The sequence below is a fragment of the Moschus berezovskii genome, chromosome 6, assembly GCF_049115385.1.
Source record: "Moschus berezovskii isolate FMDL1 chromosome 6, NW_MosBer_1.0, whole genome shotgun sequence".
In the NCBI taxonomy this organism is placed as follows: Eukaryota; Metazoa; Chordata; class Mammalia; order Artiodactyla; family Moschidae; genus Moschus; species Moschus berezovskii.
The window spans coordinates 60,781,152-60,805,814 of record NC_142465.1 but is presented as its reverse complement, the minus strand read 5'-3'; the positions used below and the strand labels follow the sequence as shown (position 1 = coordinate 60,805,814).

Sequence of the window (24,663 nt, the reverse complement as noted above, 5' to 3'; positions counted from 1 at the left end):
GGGCAGGAGACCGCTCCCATTCATGGATGGGTTTTTTAAACCCACTTTTATTCATTAATTGTAAGTAATACAAATATTTCAAAAATATAAACAGACACTTAATGGCATCCTACATTTCAAGTTTTTGAATACAACAAATTTATCAAATTATGGACTTGTAAGCAAGGTGGTCAGAACCCCAGAGCCCAGTCACAGTGGGAGGCAAACCTCCCTGACCCTCCAGACAGCGTCTTGAAGGGGGTTGAGTGGCACAACATGGACAGGTCAAATTTGAGGTAACTACAAGCAAAGAAGCTCAGGGCCCCAAAGACCAGAGTCTGCTCCAGGGCATGCCCCCCAGCATTAAGAGAATGCAGCAGGGGGCCAGACTTGTGCCTCCCGTCCCCGGCTTGAATGCAAGTATTTACCGGTGTTTTTTTTTTTTTTAAAAAAAAGAAAAAAGCAAAACGAAAACCTCATTTTACAAAAAAGGCAACTGAGGGACAACAGTAACAAATAACCAAACGAAGACCTAAAGGGGAAAACAGGCTTACCCTCTGCAGACACTTGACCTGGCTGGGACACGGCGGGCAAGACAACCCTGGAGCGGGATGGGGAGTTGCCTTACTGAATGGAACAGGGTGGGGCTGCAAAACAGAACGGGACCCACTTCCCAGGGAATGACTGCCTTTAGACTTCCCATGCTGTTAGCACAGAGAAGCTTTGGGACGGCTGTGAACAGAGGTTAATTTATATATTTATAAAATGGTCCAAATCTTTGGGAGGCGGGAGGAAATTAAACAGAAGGTCCCAGGTTAACTGAAGGCAAATGACCTCAACCTCTCTAGTGAGGGACCATGGGTCCGCAAAGGGTCCCCTCTACAATGTGCAGAGTGGAGACTCTTACCTGACCCTTTCCAAACTGGTCCTGTGTCCAAAGCTCCCCCTATGAGAGGGACACGAACATCAGGCTTTTGATTTAGAAGCCCAATCAGAGAGACACGCTGTGTCCCTGAAGAGGCACCTTAAAAGAACTGAACTTGGCAGGTGGGCAGATTCCTGGCATGGCTTGAACTGGGGTTGGCCAGGCCTGGTGGCCTACTGCTTCCCAAAGGCCAGCCTCAAACAGAAGGGCTGGTAGGAAACCCTGAAACAGATCCTGGGGTGAACTGGCTCCTCCCTGCAATCTTGCCCTCCTCCCAAGTTGAGTCTGGCCTGATTCCTCTAAGGAGCAAGTTTTGCAATCATCTCTTGCTCCTAACACACTGAAACTGGCGACCAGGAAGCACATAACGACTTCAGGCTGGCTCTGGTCCACACGGATGGACCCTGCTTAGACTTATATTTGGCTGAGCTATCTCTCCAGGGAAGGCGTAGGGGGGTGAGGGGGTGCGGCATTTCTGGTAAGGAACCGCAGGGGGGGCGGGGCAGGGGTCTGGTGAGATGAGGCCTGCGGAGGGGGGCTTCATGCAGAAGCAGCGGGACACTCCCACCAGGTCATCCTGGGCCCTGGTCATGATCCCTTGGAACATTTAGATAAGCCTGACAGGAAAGTGGGTGGTACCGGCTCTTCCTGGAGACCAGGTAACCCAAAGGAGGGCAGAAAGGGTCCTTGGAACTGGATCAGCCTAGAGCCTCTTATTGCTTGTTTAGTCAGAAAAGCTTGGCTGGACCCCATGGCAGATTTGGCCCGAGGTCTGACCGTTTGAGTGGGGCTTAGGAGAGAAGCCCCGCTGTGATACCAGGAGAGAGGCCCAGATCAGGGCCTTGGAATCAGAAGCTCCTACTTCCCTTCAGGAGATGTCATTCCTGGCCAGCCCTGGAGCCCTCTTTCCCCACCTCCATGAAGCAGGATCCCACAGGCACCAGGAAATGATGCTGGGGAAATGACCACACACACCTTGGGGGCCCTACTCCACTCCTGTGACACCAAAGCGAAGGACAAGGCCTCACAACCTTGCAGTGAGGGTGGGGGGGGTGGTGGTGGCCTCACGATGCCAGAGGAAGACACTGGGCAGCCAGAACCCCAAGCTGCTGTTCCGCTGCCTGGTCCTGGTGAGCTCCTCAGACTGGCCTAGTGTGTGGAAACAGGAAGGGATAATGGGGGTGAGTCCTGAGCGGGCAGTGTTCTCGCATCTGAAACAACTGACAAATGCTTGGTGATACCTGCCTCCAGGGAAAATGGGGGTGGGGTGGGGTGACAGGAGCTCCCATCTGAAGGAGAGAGGGGAGGCCACAGTTAAGGCAGTGATGCTGAGGTGGGGCTACCTCTGGGGGGCCCCTTGTGCTCCCAATTACAGCAGCTCTTCTTCTTTTGTTTTCCATCCCGGGGAAACTTCCTTTTTGTGTCTTTTTTTTTTTTTTTAAAGCATTTCACTATTAAAAAACGTTGAAAGCAGAGAGACTCGCACAGCACAGGTGGGTGAAGAGCACACTCACACCTGTTGCTGCTGGCAGGGTGCACGTGTGCTACGTTGGCAAACTAAACACAGAGAACACCCAGCCCCTCCGCCCAGGAAACGCAAGCATGCCTGAGCTCTGGAGAGCAAAAGCGCCTGCCAGCCAGCCAGCCGGGAAGGATGAAGACACTCGGCACAGGCCAGGCCCTGGGGGAAGACACAAGAGGAGAGAGCCCTGCCCAGGAAACAGGAGGGAGGGACGCTGAGCGCCCTTCCTGGACTTGGGAACAAAGTCCTTGTGGCAGCACCGGCAGAGATTCCCTGAAGAGCAGACTGAGAGACACAGTCCCAAGCTCAGAGGACCTGCAAGCCAAGGGGACACACACATTCATGCTTCGGGGATTCTGCTCGTCCCCGCACCCCTGGGGCCTCCCACATTCACCTCAGGCCCAGGACTGTAGCTCTGTCAGAAACAAAACAGCTTAACACTCTGTATTTAGAAAGAGAATTTTAAAACAGAGTCAAAAGAACGGAAATCAGTTATCTGTCCTCTTCCAGGGCAGGGAGAAGACCTCCTTCCCCACAGATTCAAGACTATGGCTAGGTGGCGAGGAAGGCAGGCCCGGTGCCCAGGCCTTAGGGAGATGCAGACAGGACCTGAGTCAGACACTCAGCTGGAGCAAGGGCAGCTGTCGGGCCACAGGACTTGATGGCCACTGGGGCTACCAGTTCTGGAAACAAGCTTTCATCTTCCCAGAAATGTCGTTTCTCTGTCTGCAGCAGCTGGCAAGAGAAAGGCTTCAGAAAGATGCATGCCTGGGGCACCCGAAGGCAGCCCCTGACCCCACTATCTCCTTGGCATAAACATTACAACACTGAGGAAAGGCCATAGGTTTGGCAATGGAGCCTTCAGCAGTCTTCATGCCTGGAGCTCGGTGGCTCTCAGGGTGAAGGGAGAGGAGACAGACTAACTCGAGGAGGCTCTTGATCCTTCAGTTTCTCCCCCAACCTGAAACGCTTATATCCTGGGGCCACAGTTCAAGGCAAGGCAAGACACACACACACACACACACACACACACACACGTGCACACAGACTCTCACTCGCATCTCGGGAACCCAACTCGGGGAGCAGGGAGCGCTGAGTATCACTGGTCTGATATTTGCCCACTCGGCATCTAACCTGTCCTAACGCTCTTTCCAATCACGTCTATTTCCAGGCCTCATATGGTGAGATGCTCCAGCTTCCACTCTGTCAGGCTGATCGTAAAGGCACAGTGTAGGAAAGCCCCCTACTGGGATGGCCATGGCTTGGCAGCAGGGAAGGCTAAGGGGCCCGCAGCTGCCCCAGGCTGGTGTAGACATCCTCGGCTCCGCTCAGCTCCTCAAAGATCGGGATCAGGTTAAGCAACTCAGTGTCCGCCATGTCATCAAACCAAGACTGCACAGGCACCTGGGGAGGGAGAGGGTGGCCTAAGTCTCCCTGTCCCGGAGCCCCCTGGAGCTTGGGCCATTCACCTGGGCTGGTGTGCTCCTCCAGTCAAGCCCACAGCTCACCACCCTCCCTCTCCTCCCCTACCCCTCCCAGGACAGGGACTCTGCCAAGCCCTGCTGTGTGGGTGTGTCTGGACCACTCACTGCATTCTCTGGGTGGAAGATGTAGGAAGCAGGTGAGTTGTCCAGAATGAGGGTTTTCCTCAGGTCCCTTCCCAGGCGGCTGAGGTCCTTGACGTAGCAGCCCTGGTGGAACACACAGGACTCACGAAACAGGCGGGCCCGGAACACCCCACACCGGTCCAGCAGGTCCGTCACGGGGTCAGCATACTGGGGGAGAGAAGAGCCTTTTTGTTTGCACGCGGTTCTGGCTTCCCCGTGGCCTCCTGCAGACCCACAAGGAGCTGCCACACCTGCTCCCAGTTCTTTACTCCCCTCCTGCCCCCAATACCTTGGCCAGGCTGGCAGTGAACAGAACACATTCAAAGAGCTCCCCCATTCGTCTCAGGAACTCGTCCACATATGGCCTCTTGAGCACATATACCTGAAGAGAAGAGCAGATTGTTGGAGGCGACCCTGTGAGGGGGAAGCTGCACCACGTCAGGCCCCATCACCACTCGCACAAGCAGGTGCAGAACTGACTCAGTCCATGCTCCCACAACCCTGCCTCTGGACCACCTGGCCAGCAGCCTTCTGCCCCACAGACCGGGGCACTAGCATCACCTCCTCACCAAGCTCCTGCTGGTTCAGTGGTCCCAACCTTGACCCAGCTCAAAAAGAAACAAAAACACTTCAGGTCCCAGGAGCCATCTCTTTCCGGCGGTGAACCATCAGCTGCCTCCAGAAACAAGTAATCAAGAATAGGCCTCACGGATGGAAACAGCCTATCCTGGATTACTTGAATCCAGCCACAGCCTCGGCAGGAGTTTCCTATCCTTGGTTCTGGCAGGAAAGTCAGTCCAGGTCCCCATCAGGCAAGGTTGCAGATCGTTCCTAAAACCTCAAGCCCTCCCTTGCAGAGCTTCTCTGAAATGCACCAGGGAAAAGTGGCTTGTCCCCTTCCTGTGACCACAGATCCAACACCCCGTAACATCTTGCCCTAGTGACTCCCACCCATTTTGTGCTTGCTCCTGCCAGCCACCCCACCCCTCGTGTCACCTTTCATCATCGTGCACATCATGGCCAGAAAGCTTCCCTGGGTGCATGTCCCTGGTGGGTCTGCCATGTCCCTGCCCCCATCCAGGTGTTCTCCTCTCATCCAGCCTACGGAGGTACTCCAGAACCATCCCTTCAAAGTTTTTACCCACGTCTCTCCCTGCTCAAGAGTATGTGCCTCTATGACTCTTCCTTCTGGAGGTGTCCTGGACTGGCCATCACTCACCAGACCCCTCCCAGCTCTGCAGCAGGAACCCTCTGCTCCAGGTAGCCACAACTGGGCCTCCTCTCATTTGCCATTTCTTTGACCTTTAACAGGTCCTCTCTTCTTCCTGGTTATTCATCAAGCTTGGCATCCTCTCACCACTCTTTGCTGAAAACCCAACTTCTGCACGTAGACACCCCACTACCACCCCTACCCCGTAATCATTTAAATCTCATCCCTTTTCCATTATTCACATCTCTCCTTGTTAGCCAGGAGTTCACTGTGTTTGTCTCTCTGAAGATATGCCTTTGTCTTTTCTGTGAGTTCTGTACATCTCTATATACTCAAGCGTATTGCTCAGTTGTGTCCGACTCTTTGCAACCCCATGGACTTGCAGCCTACCAGGCTCCTCTATCCATGGGGATTCTCCAGGCAAGAATACTGGAGAGGGTTGCTGTTCCCTTCTCCAGAGGATCTTCCCAACCCATGGGTTGAACCCGGGTCTCCTGCATTGTGGGCTGATTCTTTACCATCTGAGCCACCAGGGAAGCCCTCAAGCAGACTGTAAAGAGCTGCCATGCAGAATCTGGCACTAAGCCTGGCAGAGCACCTCAGCTGGGAGGAGGGTCTCGGGATGAAGAGAGCTTTTAATGGACATAGGAGAGTGATGACCACCCATGGGAGCCTCAAGCCCCATTTCCCTACAAGTAACTCTTCTGTCTATCAACACCACAGATCCTTAACCCTGGACTGATGGCTAGAGTCTGCTCTTACTCAGAATCAAGTGTTTTTTGATAGATGTGTACTGAGCATTTATTGTGGCAGAATCCAGTGAAGGGACCCAAGGGGAGGGAGCTGCAAAGAGAGATACAGAGGAGGAGATGCCTGAGCTGGGAAGGAAGGAAATTCACCAGCTAGATGGAATGGGTAGGCAGGGAGGAAAGGAAACAGCCAGTACTGGCTTCCTTGCCTGTAACAGGCAGAGACACCAACTCTTCAGATTAGAGAAAATATAATGAAGCATTAACAGCACTGGTCACATTCAGTGGGGGCAGGGCAGGTAAGTAAATGATAGCTTTTACTATTATTAAATAATACTTGTTTTTAAAAAAGTTTGGCTGCAAAGAGAATAAAAATGGCAGCTTGAGGCGACTGGGGGGCTGAATTTTTTAAGATGAGAAAACCTTGGTGTGCAAGCTACCAATAAAAATGGAGAGACTGAAGTTACAGGAAAGGATCAACTGATGGAACACAAGCCCTGAGGCACGGAGGACCCCGGGCCCCTGGGCCTGGCAGTACTTACCTGGTGAGTGGTCCCTTCGATCTCTACAGGCACTATGAAGTCAGCATTGTTGATTGGCTGAAAAGCAGAGGAGTTAATGAGTCAGCTCATGAGAAGAGACAAGAAGCCCAGCCACACCCCAGTCCTGGCCAAGGCCTGTCCCCTGGGAGGAGGTGGGAGGGTCAGATCTCAGAGGCTCAAGAAGCTCCTGCCGCCCCACTAAGTGGCTCTCACCCCAGTACAGGCTGCAAAATTCCATCTGGTTTTCTCTACCTACCACCACCTGCAAATTCTACCTAAGCTGAGAGTCTCTGGGCCTTGTTAACAAACATTCTGATAAAACAGACAGGACAGGGCCCAAGGCTGACTCATGGCCCACAGCCCTCTTTTGAGCCTGTCCTGTACAGAGCCCTGGTGGCTCCTGTGTCACAAGGGGCAGATGCAGCCTGTTGGCAGTGACCAGAGAGAGCAGGAGCTCCTGCGCAACACTCTCTGGAGTGGCCTCCAGGTATCTGCGGTGCCAGTGTGGCCAAATCCCAGAGGCCGGCCCTCCTGTCTCTAATCACTCTTCCAGCATCAACTTTAGGCCAAATGATGGCACCTGAGTCAGATTCCCAGGACAGCCCAAGATGGGTGAGGAAGGGCTCCACAGGTCATGTTACCTTAAAGGAGCTATGCACAAGGGTTTCGTCCAAGTCAATGACCACGCAGATTCTTCCTTGATCTTCCTCTGTCACCTCTGGGAGCAAGCAGGTCCCTGGAATCTAAAACCAGAGCCAAGGTGCTGAATCTGCCACCAAGAAAGCTTAATTTCCCTCAAAAGAACTCTGGGAAGAGCGAGGCCCATGGAGGAGATGGAAGCCGCCCCCTACTCAACCCCAGAGAGGTGACACCAGAAGACCAAGAGGAGAGAGAGTGGAGAGTGGCCCCCTGTTCCAGCCTCCCCGGGGACCGTGAGGGGTCCAGAGCCTGGAGACGGAGGCCAGGGCTGGAGAGCAGCTCCACAGGGCGGAGGCCAGCTGTCCCCGCCACGATCTAATGCCCTGTGCATAGTGGGCCTTCAGCAAATGTCTGGGACAAACAATTTCCCAGGTGGGGAGCTAGCCAGCAAGATACAAGGACTCAGGATATCACCACATGAGGTTAGCAGGGATTACTGGGTCTTGGGGCTTCTGAGCACATACCCTGTCAGATTCACATACCTGATAAAACTGGTACTGGAGACACTGGAGCAGATCCGACTATGGGAGAAAAGGAGGTGGTCAGTGCCAGCCACTAATGCCTTTCCTGGCCGTCTAAAGCCCACTCAGCCCTGCAGGGGAATCTTCTCCCCAAGATCCCAGCCCCCTGGAAAACCCTGACATAACAGAAGTGACTTTCCTTCAGAGCTGGGCAGGAAAGGGGCTGAAATCTCCCTTTGCCACTAGGCCTGATGAAGAATGGAGAAGGCAGTGTCCCTGAGCTCAGCTACCATTGCCTCTCAGAGGAACAGGGAATTGACACAGCTGATGCAGGTGCAGAGTCAGAATCCAAATCAGAACCCCTTACTACAGAGGCTTAGCCTCTTGCTTAGTGCAGAAACCCAGGCTTTTCTTTGAGAACCTGTCTTTTTCCCGTTCTCTGTGGGGGCACAGATGGCAGGTGTGTGTGTGTGTGGGCATGTGCCGAGCCCCTATAAAACACAAGTAAGCTGATATAAACCCACACTGCTGCTGCTGCTAAGTCACTTCAGTCGTGTCCGACTCTGTGTGACCCCATAGACGGAAGCCCACCAGGCTCCCCCTTCCCTGGGATTCTCCAGGCAAGAACACTGGAGTGGGTTGCCATTTCCTTCTCCGATGTGTGAAAGTGGAAAGTGAAAGTGAAGTCGCTCAGTCGTGTCCGACCCTTAGCGACCCCACGGAGTGGTCCTAAAATGTGAAGGGAGATAGTGTGCAGAGAGATCAGAAACGTTTTTCCTGCCTTTGGCTAATAATAAAAATGTTATGGTTGTAGCAAGTAAGTGATCTTAATGGAAACCTTGAAGAAAAATGAAAATCCTAGCACTTAGAGAAACAATGTTGGCATTTTACTGCATTTCCTTCAAGTTTGTTTTAGCAGTCTTTCCCACTCATGATACATAATTTTGCTTTCTGCTTTTTGACTTAATGTTGCAACTCAACACTTCCACATTGTTGTGAACTCTTAGTAAAAGTTAATAGTTCAGTTAATACTGTCACCTTGTACTTCATTTAACCATTTCCCTGTTTTGAATAGTAAAGTACCTGTCTATAGCCTGGCTTTGAAAGAGAGGAAAGACAGCTAAAACTTGGTGGTTCAGAAAGAAATACCAATGGCATGGGGGGAAGAATAATTACTGTCCCCACCTCTGACATGCCAGATGTATCTTCTAGTAATTATGAGAATCAAAGACACCCTACATATTTCCAAATGTCTCCAACAGGTACAGCTCAGAGTGCTGCAAGGGGTTATCAAGAAATGTGACAGAATTTCAATTCCTTGGTTCCCTGAAAGTTCCCTGAAAGATAACTTGGAGGTTATCTTTGCTTAGTTAAAAATAAAAACAACAGTCACAGGACTTATAGCCAGAGAGATTTGAGTTCAAACCTTGAAGATACTACCATTTACTAACCAGTAACTCTTCAGGGGCTACATATACTCTGGGTTTGAGTGTTCATATCTGTGAGCTGAAATCCTTGAGTCTATTTGCAAGGCTGCTATGGGTCATATGAGACAACATATGCAAAGTGCCTTGGACAGTTCCGGGAACTTGGAAGAATCTGGATTACAGGGGCCCTCAGAAACCACAAGGACATCCAGGTGGCCCACACCACAAATGGGAACCAACAGGAAGAAGATGGCCCATGATGGAAAGGACAGAGGAAGGGCCTCCTCTGGGCCAGAGATCTTCTGACGGAGGCAAGGCTGGCTGGCCCTCCTGCTATGGTTACAGTGACCCTTACTTGCCCATGGCAGTCCCATCCTTGCTGGCATCACACCACCTTGGATTCAGCTACCTTAGCAATGGTGTTGGCTTCCTCCTTGTAGGGGGAGAGCTCAGTGGAGGAGGTTGACTGGCCAACATGCTGGGCACGAAAACAGCAGAAAAGGGCCTTGAAGATGTTACGGCCACGCGGCTTCTTAGGAGAGGACTTGGACACCAGGCCTAGAAAGGAGGGAATGATAGAGGCGTTAGCTACAGGGCATCCACGGGTGCCCACTTCCCATGCTGTATTCCCTCTAGTCTATAAGCTCCACTGGGGCACATGGCATGGGCCAGGTGAACAACCAAATACAGTCAACAGTGAAATGTACATGTTTATTCCAACATCTCTGTAAAGCAGAAACACAGGAATCCCCAGTCACTGGTTTAGGAAATGAGCTGCATAAACTTGCTCTTGATTGCACAGTGGGAAAGGGGCACTGAAAGATGGGGCCAGGTCCAGAAGCCACTTTGGGAATAGCACACTAAGGGAGCCCTCAAGATGAATTCACAGAACCAAAAATCCTCCCCACCACCAGTTCCCAGAAGACTACCAATTCTAGAGAAGGGAGTGAGCTAGACCCCTTCAAGTCAGCAGAGCTCCTGTCCTGTCCTGGATCAGCTTTCCTCAACACCCGATCAGTTGGCAGCACTGAGCCCAGACTAGAAAGCAGAACGGCTTCAGTCTCAAGAAGAACCTACATGCTTTGTTCACACCCCTGTGTCCTTCCCACATTCCAGCCACTTTCCTTACCACTCCCTCTCCTCCAAGACCACAAGAAGGTCACTCTCTTGGGACACATACATCCAGCGCTGGGTTCTGGGTTGATGTCCCTGCTTCTAGGCTGTAACTGCTAAGTCCTACCTTGACAATTTGGGCTTTGGAAATACAAAGCCATCTTAATCGGAGGCTTGGTAAAGCAGCCCCAGAAAGGTCAAGCTGATACAAAAAGCTATAGGCATTATACGATCAACTAGAAACAGACTTTGGAAAATCTTTCTCAAGTTCCTTTCATTTTTAGATGAACTGTTCCAGCAACTGTGGAGCAAGAGTAGGAAGCCAGGATGTGTACTGTGACCAGGAGGTGGCACTGCACCACTGCTGCCAGAATGGTCCTCAGCCACAGGTCTGCTCTCCTGGGTCCAGGGCAGGAGATGGCCTTGGAATGAAATCCACCCCACTCCACTTTAAGGCATAAGGCAGACTCCAATGCAGGAAAATAAGCACGGGAAATACCTCCACCTCTGGCGAGGGTAGGGGACAAAGAGAATGTGGCACTGAGGACAACCCTCCATGTGCTTCTGGGTTTAAGAAGGGAAAGGGGAGGCAAGGTAGCACCCAAAGCGCCACCCCAGCAAGGCCAAGCTCCCTCGGCTCAGTGCTCAGAGGGTATGCTGCAGCTGCTCAGAGCCCGCTCCTATGAGCAATGATGGAAGAGACATTTAACACTCTGTTCCTGGGCTGCCTGAGCCCCTGGAGAGGAGGGAAAACCAAACTCTGTTCCTGGGACCAAGGATGAGGAAATGGCTGCTGACCATCAGTCAAGTGGCAGTCAGCACCGCCCCGGAACAACTGACTCAGCTCTGGCTCAACAGAGAGGCTGAGGTCGGGCACCAGTCGGTCCAGTCTAGCCCTCTCCCCTCCCTGGATCAGGCAGATCCCCTGACACTGGTATGACCACTTATAACCTTTCAGAAAATGTTCAGGCTTCCCCAGCAATTAGCCTAAAAACCTGGATATCACTCTTGAGCTCCTGGCCCTGGTGGAAAAAGCAAGATTTCCAGGGACTGGGGATCCTGGTCTGAAGGAAGAAGTTGCATTGGAGACCTTGCCCAAGTCCCCTGAGTCCAGAAGACAAACCTGTGAGCAGAGACCAGTACTTAAAGACAGCAAGGTAAGAGGTTCCTCGGACTTTTTCCTATTCTGAATAATCTATGCAGAAATCAGAGGGAAAGAACAGTTTCTCCACCTGTCTATATGGCCCACATTCAATACCAAGCCCAGCGACTCAAGCAGATGCTGACACAAAGCTCCAAGACCAAAGCTGAACCATTGCTTTTCCTTTGGCTTATGGTTTCTTCACGCAGAACTACAATCAGAGGCTTAACTCGGCCACCGAGCCTTTCTTAAAAGGCCACACAGCCCAAGCCTTTCCTGAAGAGAGGCCGTCAAAAATGCACTCAGCATCTTAGTGACAGACGCTGTGAAGGCTGAGTAATCCTGGGAGGCAGGGGGGGTGAAAGGGGAAGCTGGCTGGGGCCACGGAGAGTCCTCGTTGGTTCCCATCACAGGAGGCCCAGCAGGCAGGAACGCTTCAGCCTCAGAGGGAGCTAGTGGGGAGGGGCTGGGGGGCGCCTCAGCTTGGTTTGGACTCTGCAGGGGATGAGGGTCTTCTCAAAAACACAATGTGACCAGGGAGCCCCTGGGCCTCAGAAACCACGAATGCCTTGACCCTGAGGGCAAGCACTCGGAGCAGAGCACAGAGCCTCAGAGCCTTGGGAGGGGACCGCAGACCCACAACAGCAAGGTCAGTACCCCAGACGTCCCTCACCGTCCCTCACCACCCCTCCCCCTCTGGGGCCCCACTTCCCTCAATCTTTCTCCAGGCTGTCCGTCTTCCTTACCTTTATAAACACTGCCAATGAGAATCCATCAGGGCCTCTTCGGCCTCCCCCTAACATGGCTGCCTCCTGACGGGGCCTGCAATGGCCTCTAGCTTCTAAGTAGCTGGTGCTCAGGAACTCTTGCTGAGTGACTCTGGGGCCTTCAGGGCCTTGGTCACCTGGACAAAGCCAGGACCCGTGGAAGCCTTCTGTGCATCTGGCTCAGAAGAGTTAGAAACAAGCTCCCTTACGAGGAGAGGTGGGTAGACTGAAGAGCTGAGCACCTGAGGCAAGCCACTGAGTCCTTCTGGGCCTCAGTCAGGTTTACTGAGCACCAGTGATGTGTCAGGCCCAGATATGACACCTGCCATTATTATTTCATTTACTCCTCACTACAAACCCATCTATAGGCATGAACCCCCCATTTTATAGAAGGCTAACCGAAGCACAGAGGTTAAGTAACCTGCTTGGGGTTACACAGGAAGCACGACAGCAGAGCAAGGGTTTGAACCCAGATCTGCCTGAGTCCAGAGTCAGGCCTCTTAACTACTCTGCTGGGTCCCCAACAGCTTGGGCATCGTGAGCATTTTATTCCTGCAAAAAGTTGGCAGTGGTGGGGAGTGCTCCAGATCTCTTCCAGAGTGTTTGCTCTGCCCCTCTGTAGGCTGGGCTGCTGAAGGAGCAATCTGGGGTTGGCCCCCTTCTTTGCTGCCCTGCTGGGCAGTCCCTGAAAGGGGCTCAGGGGCAAAACAGTACAAGGCTCCCTTCACCCCCATCCCGGCCTGGCACCTACTCTGACTGGCAGACACCTCTGGGAAATCAAGAGGACAATGGGGGGGGGGCGGGGGAAGGTGGAGTCAGGACCTCTGGTCAGAGATCCACTATGTTGAGTGGGTTTAAGGGTAAGGGGAAACACCCAGGGTGGGAGCTGAGCCTTGTGTCAAAAAGCCTGTCACAGGACTCCTTTCAGCCAGCACTCAGCACTGCGCTCCTGACTGCCAGGGATTGCACCCCCTCCCCAGGAGAGGAACCCTGGCACAAGCGGGTGTACAGGCCGGTGGGGATGTCACAGCACACGGTTTCCCCGGTGAGGGAGGGCAGGACTCCAGTGGGTGCCACAGAGCTCCATTACTGATTTGCACCTGCGCCCCCTGTTCCGAACCTCTGGTCTGAGGCTGAACACCAGAAAGGACCAGCACTGATCCGATGGGGGGACCTCTGGCTTAAGTATAAAGCGTGCAGGTTGCTGAGAAAAGGGAGGCCAGAACACCCCTTCAACTCACTGCTGCAAGGCTTCCTACTGAGGCAAGATGTGAAGAGAAAGGGCGAGGGGAGAGGCATTGCCCCCCTCCCCCCAGGATCACCAGGGCTGGGGTCCAGGCCCTGCCAGTTACCGACTTAGCCACACAGTTTCTTTGAGCCTTAGTTTCCTTATCCGTTAACTGGGATAACAACAAGACCACTCCTGACTGCGAGGACAAATAAAACTTACCAAGCACAGTAACACACCATGCAGAATAAACCTAAATCCCATGCTTGTTTTAATGAGTTATCTAAGGGGAAAACGACTGCACCTTGGCAACCCTGTGGGCCCTACCACCCCAGCACATGGTTGAAGCTCAATAACAGAAAGAAAGGTGCCAGAGGAGCTCCAATCCTGAGCAGGTTTCAAAAAGTCGAAAACACCACATACCTTCTCCCCAGTTCACTACAAAAGTTTTCCAGTTGCAAACTCCCTGGCCGGCATCAGCAAGTAACAGGAAAGCAGGTGAGGCCATTCCATTTGAGACAAAAAATGGCCTCTCCCCTTGAGTCACCATGTCTGCCTCCAAGAAGCACCAGGTGGGGATGCTATTTGCCTCTGCCTCTTAAGAAGCTAGTGCACAAACATGCGTGCACACACACACACAGATGGAGAATGGCTTTGCCAGGACAACACTATTTTTAACCTCCTTCTGAAGGTCAGGCTCAGATATCACCGTTGCCAACAACACAGCTTCGTGTCCCAGCAAAGGAACTCCTCACATACCCGCCTGGGATTCGGCAGAAGGCAAGCTCTCGGGCTGTCGGATTTTAACAAGCCCATTCATGCAGAAGGATGCTTTCTTGGTTCACCCTTCAAAAGTACTTCTCTCGCCATCATCTCTCATTGCCCCACAGCAAAGGATGTTGCCTGGCTATCACTATAAAATAGTCCCTCAGAGGGGCCTCCCTCCCCTCAGCGTTTGAGGAAGGAGCATGTTTGGTGCGTTTCCGGCCTTTCCTGGCCAGCTGCCTGGGACCTGAGGCCAAGACACATCTGATTGGGGCTCCCCATGGAGAGGAGTCCTCCTGGGTCCCCAGCACGGGGCATCCGTGCCTTGGCTGAGGAGAGGCCTTGAAGCGCCAGGTGGACGGAAGGGCTCTTGGACCATCAGGTGAGTCGGCAGGGGAACCAGGCGAGAGGTGCCTAGACATCCCCCACACAGCAAAGACTAGAAACAAGGGGGAGGGGGTACCCAGCTCCACGGTCAACTGCTGACACCGCTCTCTTCAGGTGGCAAGGCAAGCAGGGCCTCGCCCAGCTCAGCACCAGCTCCCCTAGTTCCAAAGAGCAGCCGTGAAGCTGATGGTATGGACTTTCAAAAAGTCTTAGCCATGCTGTTTGGCTTACGCCAGTGTGTTCTGTCCGAGCGCCATCCCTGCGGCCAGCAGCGGGGCTGTCCTGCCCACACAGACGCTTTCATTAGCCCTTGCCAGGGCAGGAGGGCTCCCTGCCTCTCCCTCTCTTCTAAGAAAGGAGGACTTCTTTCAGTGCTGGGTCCTTCAGGCCATCTACGGGGTGGGAGTGGGGTGCCCGGTCACCGGCAACCTCGTCTGCTTTTCCCCTGCCCCCTTCGGCAGTCTTGTCACTGATCACAACACTGGGCCGCAACTTCATGGGCCTTCCCTCAAGGACGACTCAGTCCTGGAAGCAAGGGATTCCTGGCCACTTCTAAAACAGGACCAAGATAACTGGGTCAATTTCAGTCAGCCTTTAAAAGAGTTATTGGCAAAACACCCTTCCGAGCAGCTCTAACATATTTTAGAAACAGGCTGGGGTTCCCAGGACAAAGAACAGGCCCTGGACCAGAGCATATCCTCACAGGTGTGTCAGGAGCAGGCTCAGACACAGCCCATACCAGGGTGCTCTGGGCTGATGTCAGGAAGTGACCGGATGGCCCCCCACAGCAGCAGGGACAGACACGAGCTGCCACCCGGGAGAAGCCACAGGCTGGCCCCTGCCCTTGTTTCACTGTGTGCAGCACCTGCTAGGCCAGAGATGTCATCGTGGGGGACTGGAAGCCATCCCCTCCCACCTGGAGCCTTCCTTTCCCCTAAGGAGGTGCTGAGCAAACCCCTGTGGGAGGTTAGGGGCTAAAAGAAACCTGCCAGCAGGACACAAACATCCTCTTAGTGGCTGTTTCAGCCCGTCTCGGCTCTCTGCCTGATTCCTAGTTTGGTGAAGACCTGAAGAACTTAGTGCCTCTTCTCTCTCCAGCTATGGAGCCTGTTCTAGGTGACACATGCACAAGAGTGAGACAGAAAAAGAACGAAAGCCCAAAATACAGCAAGGGACCCTCGACCATCTCTCCTCTGACCAGTGAACAACAGGGTGGTGACACAGGCGTCACAGACTTGGGCTTCAATTCTGGCTCTGTTGCATATAAGGTGTGTGGCCTTGGGGCTCAGTTTCTTCCTCTGTAAAATGGGAAGACTAACATTACCTATTTCACAGAGCTGTGTGGATTACAAGGTGGTCTGGGTGTGTCCTGACCCTAGTAATACACTGGGTAAATTCAGCTGCTTGCCTTCAGCACAAAGCACTTTCATACCCTCATCTCAGTCTCAATCTCAAAACGGCCACACTGAAAGAGACCAGAGGTTTCTTCTCATTCCAGAGGTCACACAGAGGTCATGTCAGGGCCAATCTTGGGAAATGGCATTTTCCAAGACTCCACAAAAACCAATCATAGGCATACACACTCTCTCTCTCTCTCAGAGTGGCCAACCATTTCCTTCCTTCCTTCCTCTCGTGGCTGGCCCCTGCAAACGAACTGTAAGGAGCCTGCCAGGGAGTCTGTCCCACCTGCAGGGTCACTCACCCGCTTCCCCCACAGCCCAGCTGCACGTGGGACCAACCCACCAGTCTTGATATGTCCACTGACAGCGCTAAGCTGGACATCAGGAAACCTGGCGCCTGCCCCACCTCAGACACTCAAACAGCTTTGTGGGTCTGCTGAAGGCACCACCACCCTGGGTTGTCTGCATGAAGGCCAATCAGGAAAGGGCCAGGCTGCATGGTCCCTTACAAGGTGGCTTCAGGTCACCTGAAGCTTGAAGAGGTACCCTGAGAGGTGGCCTGCACAATGCAGAGAAGAGGCTGTGTGGGTCAGGGTTAGGCTTGACTCAGTCAGTCCTAGCTGCCCTGAACCGGCCATGCTCCCATGGACAAGGTGCTTGGTTTCTCGGCGGAGGATTCCCTTACCTGTCCAGAGGGGATCATCCCTACCTCACAAAGTCACTGTGGGGTTTAAGTGAGATACTAGATATAAACGGCTGGGCAGTGCCTGCCCCACAGCAAGTGCTCTCGAAGTATCATCTGTGATCACTGCTGATAAGCGAGGACCATGGCCCTGTCCATTTACACTCAGAACACTTTTGGACCCCCCTTTAGGAGCCACAGGGTGGTTAACAAACAGCAAAGCTGGAACCCTCCGGGGACTCTTCATGCTCAAGGCTAAACAGGCAGTTGGGCCATGGCTGCACTCACCTGGCTTTTCTCCAGGGACACCTGTCAGACTCACAGGGAGCACTTGGAACACACGTATGCCCGGCCCACCTGCTCATGCTCTGATTCAGTAGGACCCAGGTGGAGGTTGTATTTTTAGTAAGTGTCACAGGAGAGTCTGATGTGTGTCCCTGGCTAAGAGCCAACGTCTAAAGGCTGCCAGTGGTCCCTGACTAACCCTTCCAGGACCAGAGGGTGATTCAGTTAGAGAACCCAAGGCCCCTTTCCCCACCACATCCCATTGCCTCAGCGTCTCTGCAGGCTTCAGGGGACTTGCACCCCAGAGCCTGATTTTCCTTTCTAGGGGTACTTGCTCTATTCTGTCACAGAGTCAAAAGACCCAAGCCTGCTGTCTTTTACTCTAGGTCCTTGTTCCTGAGGAGGACGCACGAGCCCCCTCAGCGTACCTAGGAGACACTTCTGAACATCTGTGGTATATGCTCTGAGCCTTCTCATGAATCTGTTTGGCTCTCATTGGGTTTGGGGCCCCATTTGTTCCCTGAGATCTATGTGGGAGGGAAAGAGAAATTCTACAGGATGCAAAAGAGATAAAAAGAGGTATTGAATAAAAAGAGAGTAAGAGCAAAGTCTGATTCGGGATGGGGGTAGGGTAGGAGAGGAGGACTAGGATCACCTGGGAAGAAAAGGAGCAGTCAGCAGGTCTGCTGAGAGATCAGGTTTAAGGCTAACCCCTAGAATAGCTGACGAATAAAACAGAACATGCCTGTAACTCCTGCCCAGGAGGCCATGTGCTTGCTGGAGTACCCATTTTGCCATAACAGACCTGGTATAGGCACACTAAGACCTGAAGGGCTGGGCACTTGGCCAGACAAAGAAACTCTGTTCTGCTTGGCCTCTGGTACAGAGAGGCTTCCAGTGCTAAATCATTTTCTCCTCATTCCTAAGACGTGCATGGTAATAAACTCATCTGCACCTCACTTGGGAACTGTTCCTCCTCTACAGAAGAGGGAGGGAGTCCTGACAGGGCCACACCCAATCCCATGTCCCCAGGACAAGTGAGTTAACGCTGTGCTTCCTGAGCTGGCCAGCCTGAGACAGGGTGAGAAGCACTTTAAGGTTGTTTGTGCTTTCTCAAGGTTCACCCCAAAAACACAGAAACAAAGACACAGCTTTGGAACATCTATTTCTCTTCAAAACCCCAGTTTCTTTTTCTCTCCTTGTTACCAGAATTTCCTAAAAAAAAAAAAAAAAATACATATATATGTATATGAACTCACCAAGTTCGTTAACTCTTAAAGCAAATGCAGACAGTAAGAACATAGCATACAGTTGTCTCAAGTCTTCACTGTACCCACTTCTGAGGGACTGAACAACTGTTCAGAAGATTTAGACTTCAGGGACTCTTCATAGGAGGTGTGTGGCTCCCTGGCCTCCTCCCACCCCAGATGCCTGGGCTCCAGAAAGAGAGCAAAAGGCCCAAGGCACATTCTACTTGCATAAAATCCCATCCAGTGTCACAGGGGCACAGAGGGGGTCTGTGCAGCAAGGCTATGATCCTCCCAGAAGGCTTAAGCTCCCACATTAGTGTTCCCTCTGACCCTCAGCCACCTGTCTTTAACAATAAAACCCACATGATTATTTTGCAGCTTGTACTGTGTCCTTCATGGAATGGAGGAACACTGGAGTGGTGGTCTAGCTGTCTAAAAAAGAAGGATGTTAATATTTTTCAATCATCTACTACGTACCAGGCATTACATATGTGTAGAGACCAATACTTCCATTTTACAGAAAAGTCACTAAGTCGCTAAGAACAGAGAAGTGAACTGTCAAGTCTCACTGTAAATAGGGAAAGCAGGGATCTGCACCCAGGCCGGAAACAACCAATTCTGCTCCCCAACAATTCTCCCGAACACTTTAACTGCTGCCCCTGCCTTCCACCCTCCCCTCCCCAATCCCCTCTCCATCCCAAGAGACAAGATGAGAATATAAGAGAATAGCTCAACCTACCCAAAAGCTAGGAGGAACAAAGTTGAGAAGGGGAAGGGACATATACTTACATATAAATACATACTGTCTTTCTCTGGCTTAGTAATGAACACATGTATTAACTCTTCAAAGAAAGGTTGGGTGCATCAACTTACTTCTATTTACCATTTTAACAAAGTTTGTGATCATAGGGATTTGGGAAGTCCCACTGAGAGGATGAAAAGGGACCCCTCATCCATTCAGCTTAAGACCCCTATAGTTGAGAGGGAGGAGACAGGAGTCAGGGCCACAACCACCTCTGCCATCTCTGGAGGGGTTTTCACAGCAATCCCTGAGTCCAGCTCCACCGCAAACTGTCCAAGTCAGACTCAGCAGCAGAACTGCAAACTCCCAGCCCAGGATGGCGGGCATTTACAAACAATGTTGCTGAGTTAGCAGGGCTCCCTTGGGCTGCTTTGACAGGGAACAAACACAAGTGTCAGTCACCACCCAGGCCCCCACCCCACTCCAAGGTTGGGTAACAACTCCAAAGGAGACACAGGAGCGAGGCTCGGTGGCCACAAAGAGGCCAAGGCTGAGGCTGGGCCAGGAGGGGAGAGGAACCCGTGGGGCGGGAGGAGCCAGCTATAAACACACACCCTGGACGCTCACCCAACAAGCTGAGGAAGAAAGCCTAACTTTTCAAGTTAAGGGCCTAGCTACAACTACAGTGAAAGGTATCTGAGCTTTTACGTGAGTGAATAAGGCAGAATTTCTCCCTTGTAGGGAGGAAGCAAGAGTTGGAAAAACCTGCCACCATCCTAGCTCTGAGGGATGGTCAGTTACCAGAACCTGTTGCTAAGACATGTGAGAAGACAATCCAAAGCATCACCATCAACTGTCTGAAAAGAAAGGGTGTCAGGTCCCACAAAACAAAACGGAAGCAGTCCCAACTCCCATAGAAGGGCTGTAGGTCACTCAAGCTCTGGAAGAGGTTTCACCCCAGAAGGTTTTAAGCTAACTTATTTCCTTGGCTTCTCCCCATCTAACCTCGAAGCCCAAGGCACAGTCTCCCAACAATGGGGAGACATCCTCAAATGTCTGCCATAAATGGCGCTTTTCTAACCAAAGTGGTACTAACTTTCCTTTTTCACTTTTGATACTCCACACAGCCCTAGCCTTGCTGGACCAGGGATACTAACTTTCCTTTTTCACTTTTGATATACCACACAGCTCTGTCCTTGCTGTACCAGTGAGCCATTTCACCCATCTGTCTGGGGAGATGGTCCAATTTGGGTCCTTTCATCATCAATGCTTTCAGCAACTTTGTTCTACTTCCCCTACTGTAATTACTTTTGAATCATCAACACACCCAGCCAGCCTTAAAGCTCTGAGAGCAGAATGCTAAAAAAGAAGAAAAAAAAAAACCTGCAAACAACTTCACTAAAAAACCACCCAAGCTAGGAGCCATTTGTATTTTTCTAGAAATTTCCTGATTAATAAACTGTCTCAGTATTCCTTCCCCATTTTTCCAAAGGGAGGCAGAAGCATAGAGATACGACACTGGAGAGGAGAGAGGGCCAAACTCTTAAAGAGAGAGAAAACATCTGCTCCCCACCCCCACTTTTTTTTTTTAAAAGATGCAAGATTTGTTTGTAAAGGATGAAGGAATCAGAAAGTTGGTTTGCTGGTTGCCCTTTGCCCAAGCAGTTCAGGAAGAAAGCATGTTTTCTCTGGAATGCAGTCAAATTACAGGGGAGGAGAGAGACCCCCAAGTTGCCGGCTTGAGGATTCAGATTCCTCCAGGGATAAGTTTGAAGGATAAACCACACACACAAAAATGAAAATCGTTAACTAAAAATTCAACCAACATCAGCAGCTAAAGACTCAAGAAGCCAGCTGCTTGCTTTCTGCTGCTATCTCTTCCCCACCACTTGCCCTGGTGGATGAAACTTTCAGCTTTTATTGGTAAGCTGTCCCTTCAGCAGTCCAGCTTTCCCCCACTGCTGGTGTGGTCCTCTCCCTGGGAGGGCACCCTCCTGAGCCCCTGCAGGAGGGGAAACCAGAGTGGGTCCAAGGCAATTCTTCCCCTTCTCATCAACACTGCCCCCTCTGGAATCCTCCATCCACACGTTTCTTCATTTTTGGCTAGCACTTGGAGTCTTTTTCTCAGATGAGGTTGGGAAGAGAGAGGGAACAGTCAGGAGTGAAGTTATGAGAACAGAAAGCCTCCCCTCTGCAGCCCTCAGCACAGCTGAGCAGCCAGGAGAGGGGTGAAGCTGCAGCCTGGTCAGTGATGTGGCCAGAAGAGCAGGGAGTCAGGGGCTTTGGGATCTGAGTAGGCAAGGCTTATTTAAGTAGGGCCAGCAGATGCAGGAAGCACGCACTACCTCACGCCCCACAGCATTCCACCAAGGGAATTAGGGAATGGTGAAAGCACCAGCCCAGCTTTTTAGCCTCTAGGCAAGTTGGGGGTGCTCCTTGGGACCAGGAACCCCCGAAATAAGTGATCTGCTGACTAATGTTGCCTAACAGGGGGGTGCGGGGCTACACAGAGGCCCCATGGCTGGCCCCTCACAAGGCAATGGGCCTCAGTATGTCCAATTGCAGCACTGGGTCTTTTTCGCCCTGTTCTGGGTGATCGATGGATGAGCAGGGACGCTCCGAATTTGGTCCCAAGAGCGTGAGCTCTCCAGCCTCCCCAGGCCAGGTGGCCCCAGTCTGGGAAGTTCTCCAGAAAAAAAAAAAAAGACTAGTCTTTATTCCCCGCGGAAATTCTGTCCGCTCTTCCAGACACATTCCGTAAGGCCCGAACAGGATCGTGGGGGAGGGGGAAAGAGTTTCGGGGCCTTCTCCAGGACCAAACTCAAAGATCCCACCCTCAGACCCCTACCTTCCCCGTCACTAGGAAGGGCCTCGGCCTAATCACTCCAATCCCCAAACCCACACCCAGAGAGGGCCCGAGACCCCCCGCGCATCTCCCCGCGACCCGCAGGAAGGCGGGGGACCCTAGCTGCTGCCCACCGAGAACTCGCACTTTTTCGCAGCGCGATTCAGAAACACGCCGGGTCTGATGCCATCCGGCGAATTATGTAACCAGGGACACCGTTCTCGGGTTAAACAAACGCGGCTCTGTGTGTGTGGCGGCGGCCCCGGGGAAGCGCACCGGGGCAGGGAGGGGCTCCGGTCGGGCCTCGGGGTCGCGCTTGTTTGCTCAGAGAAAGCGGCAGGAGGCCGTCCGCGGAGGGCCCCGCGCGCCGAGGTCCCCGGCCCAGCAAAGGGCCGCGGGCGGACCAGGTCCGGTCAGCCAGGGCTCAGCCCCTCCCCCACCGCGGCCGCCCCCGCCTCCAGGCAGTGAACTTGGTCCCAAGTCCCGCCGGACGCCGTCACCGCCCGCTGCCTGAGCAACCCCGAGCTTCGGCGGGGGTGAGGGGATGGGGGTGGGGCTGGGAAGTGCTGGACTCCAGTCCCGGTTCCATTCTAGCGCGAGGTCGCCCGGGACCCCCTGTTTCCCTTCCCCTCCCCAGTCCTGTAGTCCTGGGGCAGCCGCGCGCTCTGGTGCGGGAAAAGTGACGACCCCACCCCCTAACTCTGGAGAGGATGGGCGCGAGTAGACAGCGCAACGAGCGCTCACCCCTTAGTCTCTCTGCCCGGAGAGGGGGTGCAGGAAGGGGTGACAGCTGCGCGGATGACGCCCCTCCCGCTAGGGCGCAGGGAGCCCGGGCCCCGGCGCAGCCCTCTGCCGGGTCTGAGTGCGCACCAGGACGCAGGGGCGGATGGAGCAGGGGATCCGGTCGGAATGGCCCACTCTGAGCCCCCGGAGGTCAGGGTCCGAGACTCGGGTTCGGAGCTGTGCTAGCCCCCTCCCCGCCCGGGGGCGACGCAAAGTTTTGGGAAGTTGCTGCCCCTACCTTGCTTGGTGAGCACCAGGGCGTCTTCCCTCCGCGCCTGGGTGATGATGGAGCCGTGTTCCATCTAACAATCCCGCGGGCCCGGGCTGGCTAGGCGGGAGGACGCGCGGGCGCACAGGCTGGGCTGGGCTGGGCTGGGGGGCCTGGGCGGGGGCCCGCTCCGGCTCAGGCTCCGGCTCCCGAGACTCCGACTCCCACTGCTGTTCACATCCCGGCTCTTGTTCCCTCCCTGGGCCGGGAAGGGAGGCGGCCTGTATGGAGAGCGGGCGACCCGGGTGGCGGCTTTCCCGGGTGCCCCCAGCCCCGATCCCCCGGCGGCAGCTCCGGGCTCCTCAGTTTGGGTCCAACATGGAGAATCCGGAGCGAAAACAAGAGGAGGAAATGGGACACGGGGCGGTTTCCAGGCTCCCCCCTCCCCTCCGTACTCCAGATAAACAACCCGCGGCTGCAGCGCCCACCCCCGCGCGCCTCCAGGCTCTGGACCCGGCCTCTCTATAGCCTGCAGGCGCTTCCCGCTTCGGGGCACAGTCCTATGCCCCGGGCCCCTCCACCTGTGAGCCGCCGGGGCTGCGGAACATCCGGAGCTTTGCAGTTTTGTTACGGAAAAAGCGAATCCCCGAGGGGGGTGGGGTGGCGGGCTGGCTGGCTGGCGGGGGAGACTTGAAACCGCTCCGGCATTCCGATTGGCCCTCTCCGAGAAAAGGGGCGGGGCCCCTCCTTACTATGCGGTGCAAGGACCCAACAACATTCCAGACGTTAAGGCCACGCCCCGGGCCACTCCCCCCTCGTCGGGCTGCGGCCTCCCAGTCTCCTCGGCCACACCCCCTTCCCAACTACTTAAAAGGACACTCCAAAGCTCACGTTTCCCTGCTCTGTACCGGGGTGTTCTTGTCTGGGTGTCTCTACCCGCTTACGGTGGAATGGTTGCGCCCTTCGGGTAGCCAAGCAAGCCTCCAAGCATGCCTCCAAGCATAAGTTAGGTTGGACCAGGATGAGAGAGAGGCTCCGGGCAGTTGTTTTACTTCCTGCTTGGCGCTGGAATTGTGGCCCCCCCCGTTTCACGTAAGAGTAGCCTCTGAAACCAGAAAGGGATATGTGTGTGTGTGGTGTGTGAGTAGGCCGAAGACTTTAAGAATATCAGAGCTGGAACTGACCTCGGGATGGTCTGACTCCCACACAACAAATGAGACCTAAGGAGCCAGGCTTTGCTCAAAGCCTTTCACTTAATCCCATTTAAGGCTTCCCCCCATCTCCCCTCTCCTCTCAATACACCCCTGGGCGCTTCGCTCCCCCTCCCCCACAGTACCAGTCTCAGTTTAGATGGATAGAAGTCACTAAACTTAAAGCTTCAGCTCTATTGACCCTTACTGCCCTCCCTCCATGGTTTTAGGCCCCAGGCACTCTCCTGCTGGCTGTGACTCCTGGACTCGAGATAGTGGGTGAGGGATATACATTTGTTCCCAAGAAGTGGAAACTCCAGAAAGGCAAATTTCAGTTCAACATCAGGTCTTTCCCAGTGAGCTACAGCTATCCACAGGTGACATGGGCGCCTTGGGAGGAATGGAGCTGTTCAAGTCAAGGCTGGGGAGAGTGATGTCCAGTGAGATTGCACTGGGTGACTTCTGAGCTACTTCCAACCTCCGTAGTTTATGATGAATGAAACTTAGACTGCCAAGGAAGAAACTCTTTGGAAGATCAGGATTTCTCTGGCCGCTGGGAGGTTTGGGCAGCTGATGGCCTTCCTGCTGTAGTTCCCATTGCCCAGTATGCATCATGTCTCACTGGAGGTTGCCGGACAAGCAGGTCACATCTTAAACTTCCTCCCCATGAGGACAGGTGAGCTTGTGATGCATAAGCGCCTGTGTGCCTTAACGGAGCTCGTGTGCACCTGTTCCTTCTGTTCCTACACATACATA

General features: G+C 53.4%; 1 protein-coding gene across 1 annotated transcript; it reads right to left on the bottom strand.

Annotated features, from left to right (window-relative positions):
- Positions 1-14: 14 nt before the first annotated feature.
- CTDSP2 (CTD small phosphatase 2) lies at positions 15-23,315 on the bottom strand. The gene is made up of 8 exons (XM_055396650.2): positions 22,748-23,315; positions 9,531-9,679; positions 7,716-7,754; positions 7,176-7,277; positions 6,535-6,591; positions 4,323-4,415; positions 4,016-4,201; positions 15-3,830 (listed from the first exon to the last, which is right to left on the bottom strand). Exons 1-8 carry the CDS (start codon positions 22,809-22,811, stop codon positions 3,705-3,707), a joined length of 816 nt encoding a protein of 271 aa, XP_055252625.1. The 5' UTR covers positions 22,812-23,315; the 3' UTR covers positions 15-3,704.
- Between the last annotated feature and the right edge of the window lie 1,348 nt (positions 23,316-24,663).

Bases quoted from the DNA above. Each gene is read 5' to 3' on its own strand.
- CTDSP2 (XM_055396650.2), bottom strand. From the start codon at position 22,811: ATGGAACACGGCTCCATCATCACCCAGGCGCGGAGGGAAGACGCCCTG. The intron at 7,755-9,530 runs GTAGCTGAATCC...TTTCTCCCATAG, and splicing joins AAGCCAACACCATTGCTAAG to TCGGATCTGCTCCAGTGTCT. The intron at 4,416-6,534 runs GTAAGTACTGCC...TCTTCTCTTCAG, and splicing joins TCGAAGGGACCACTCACCAG to GTATATGTGCTCAAGAGGCC.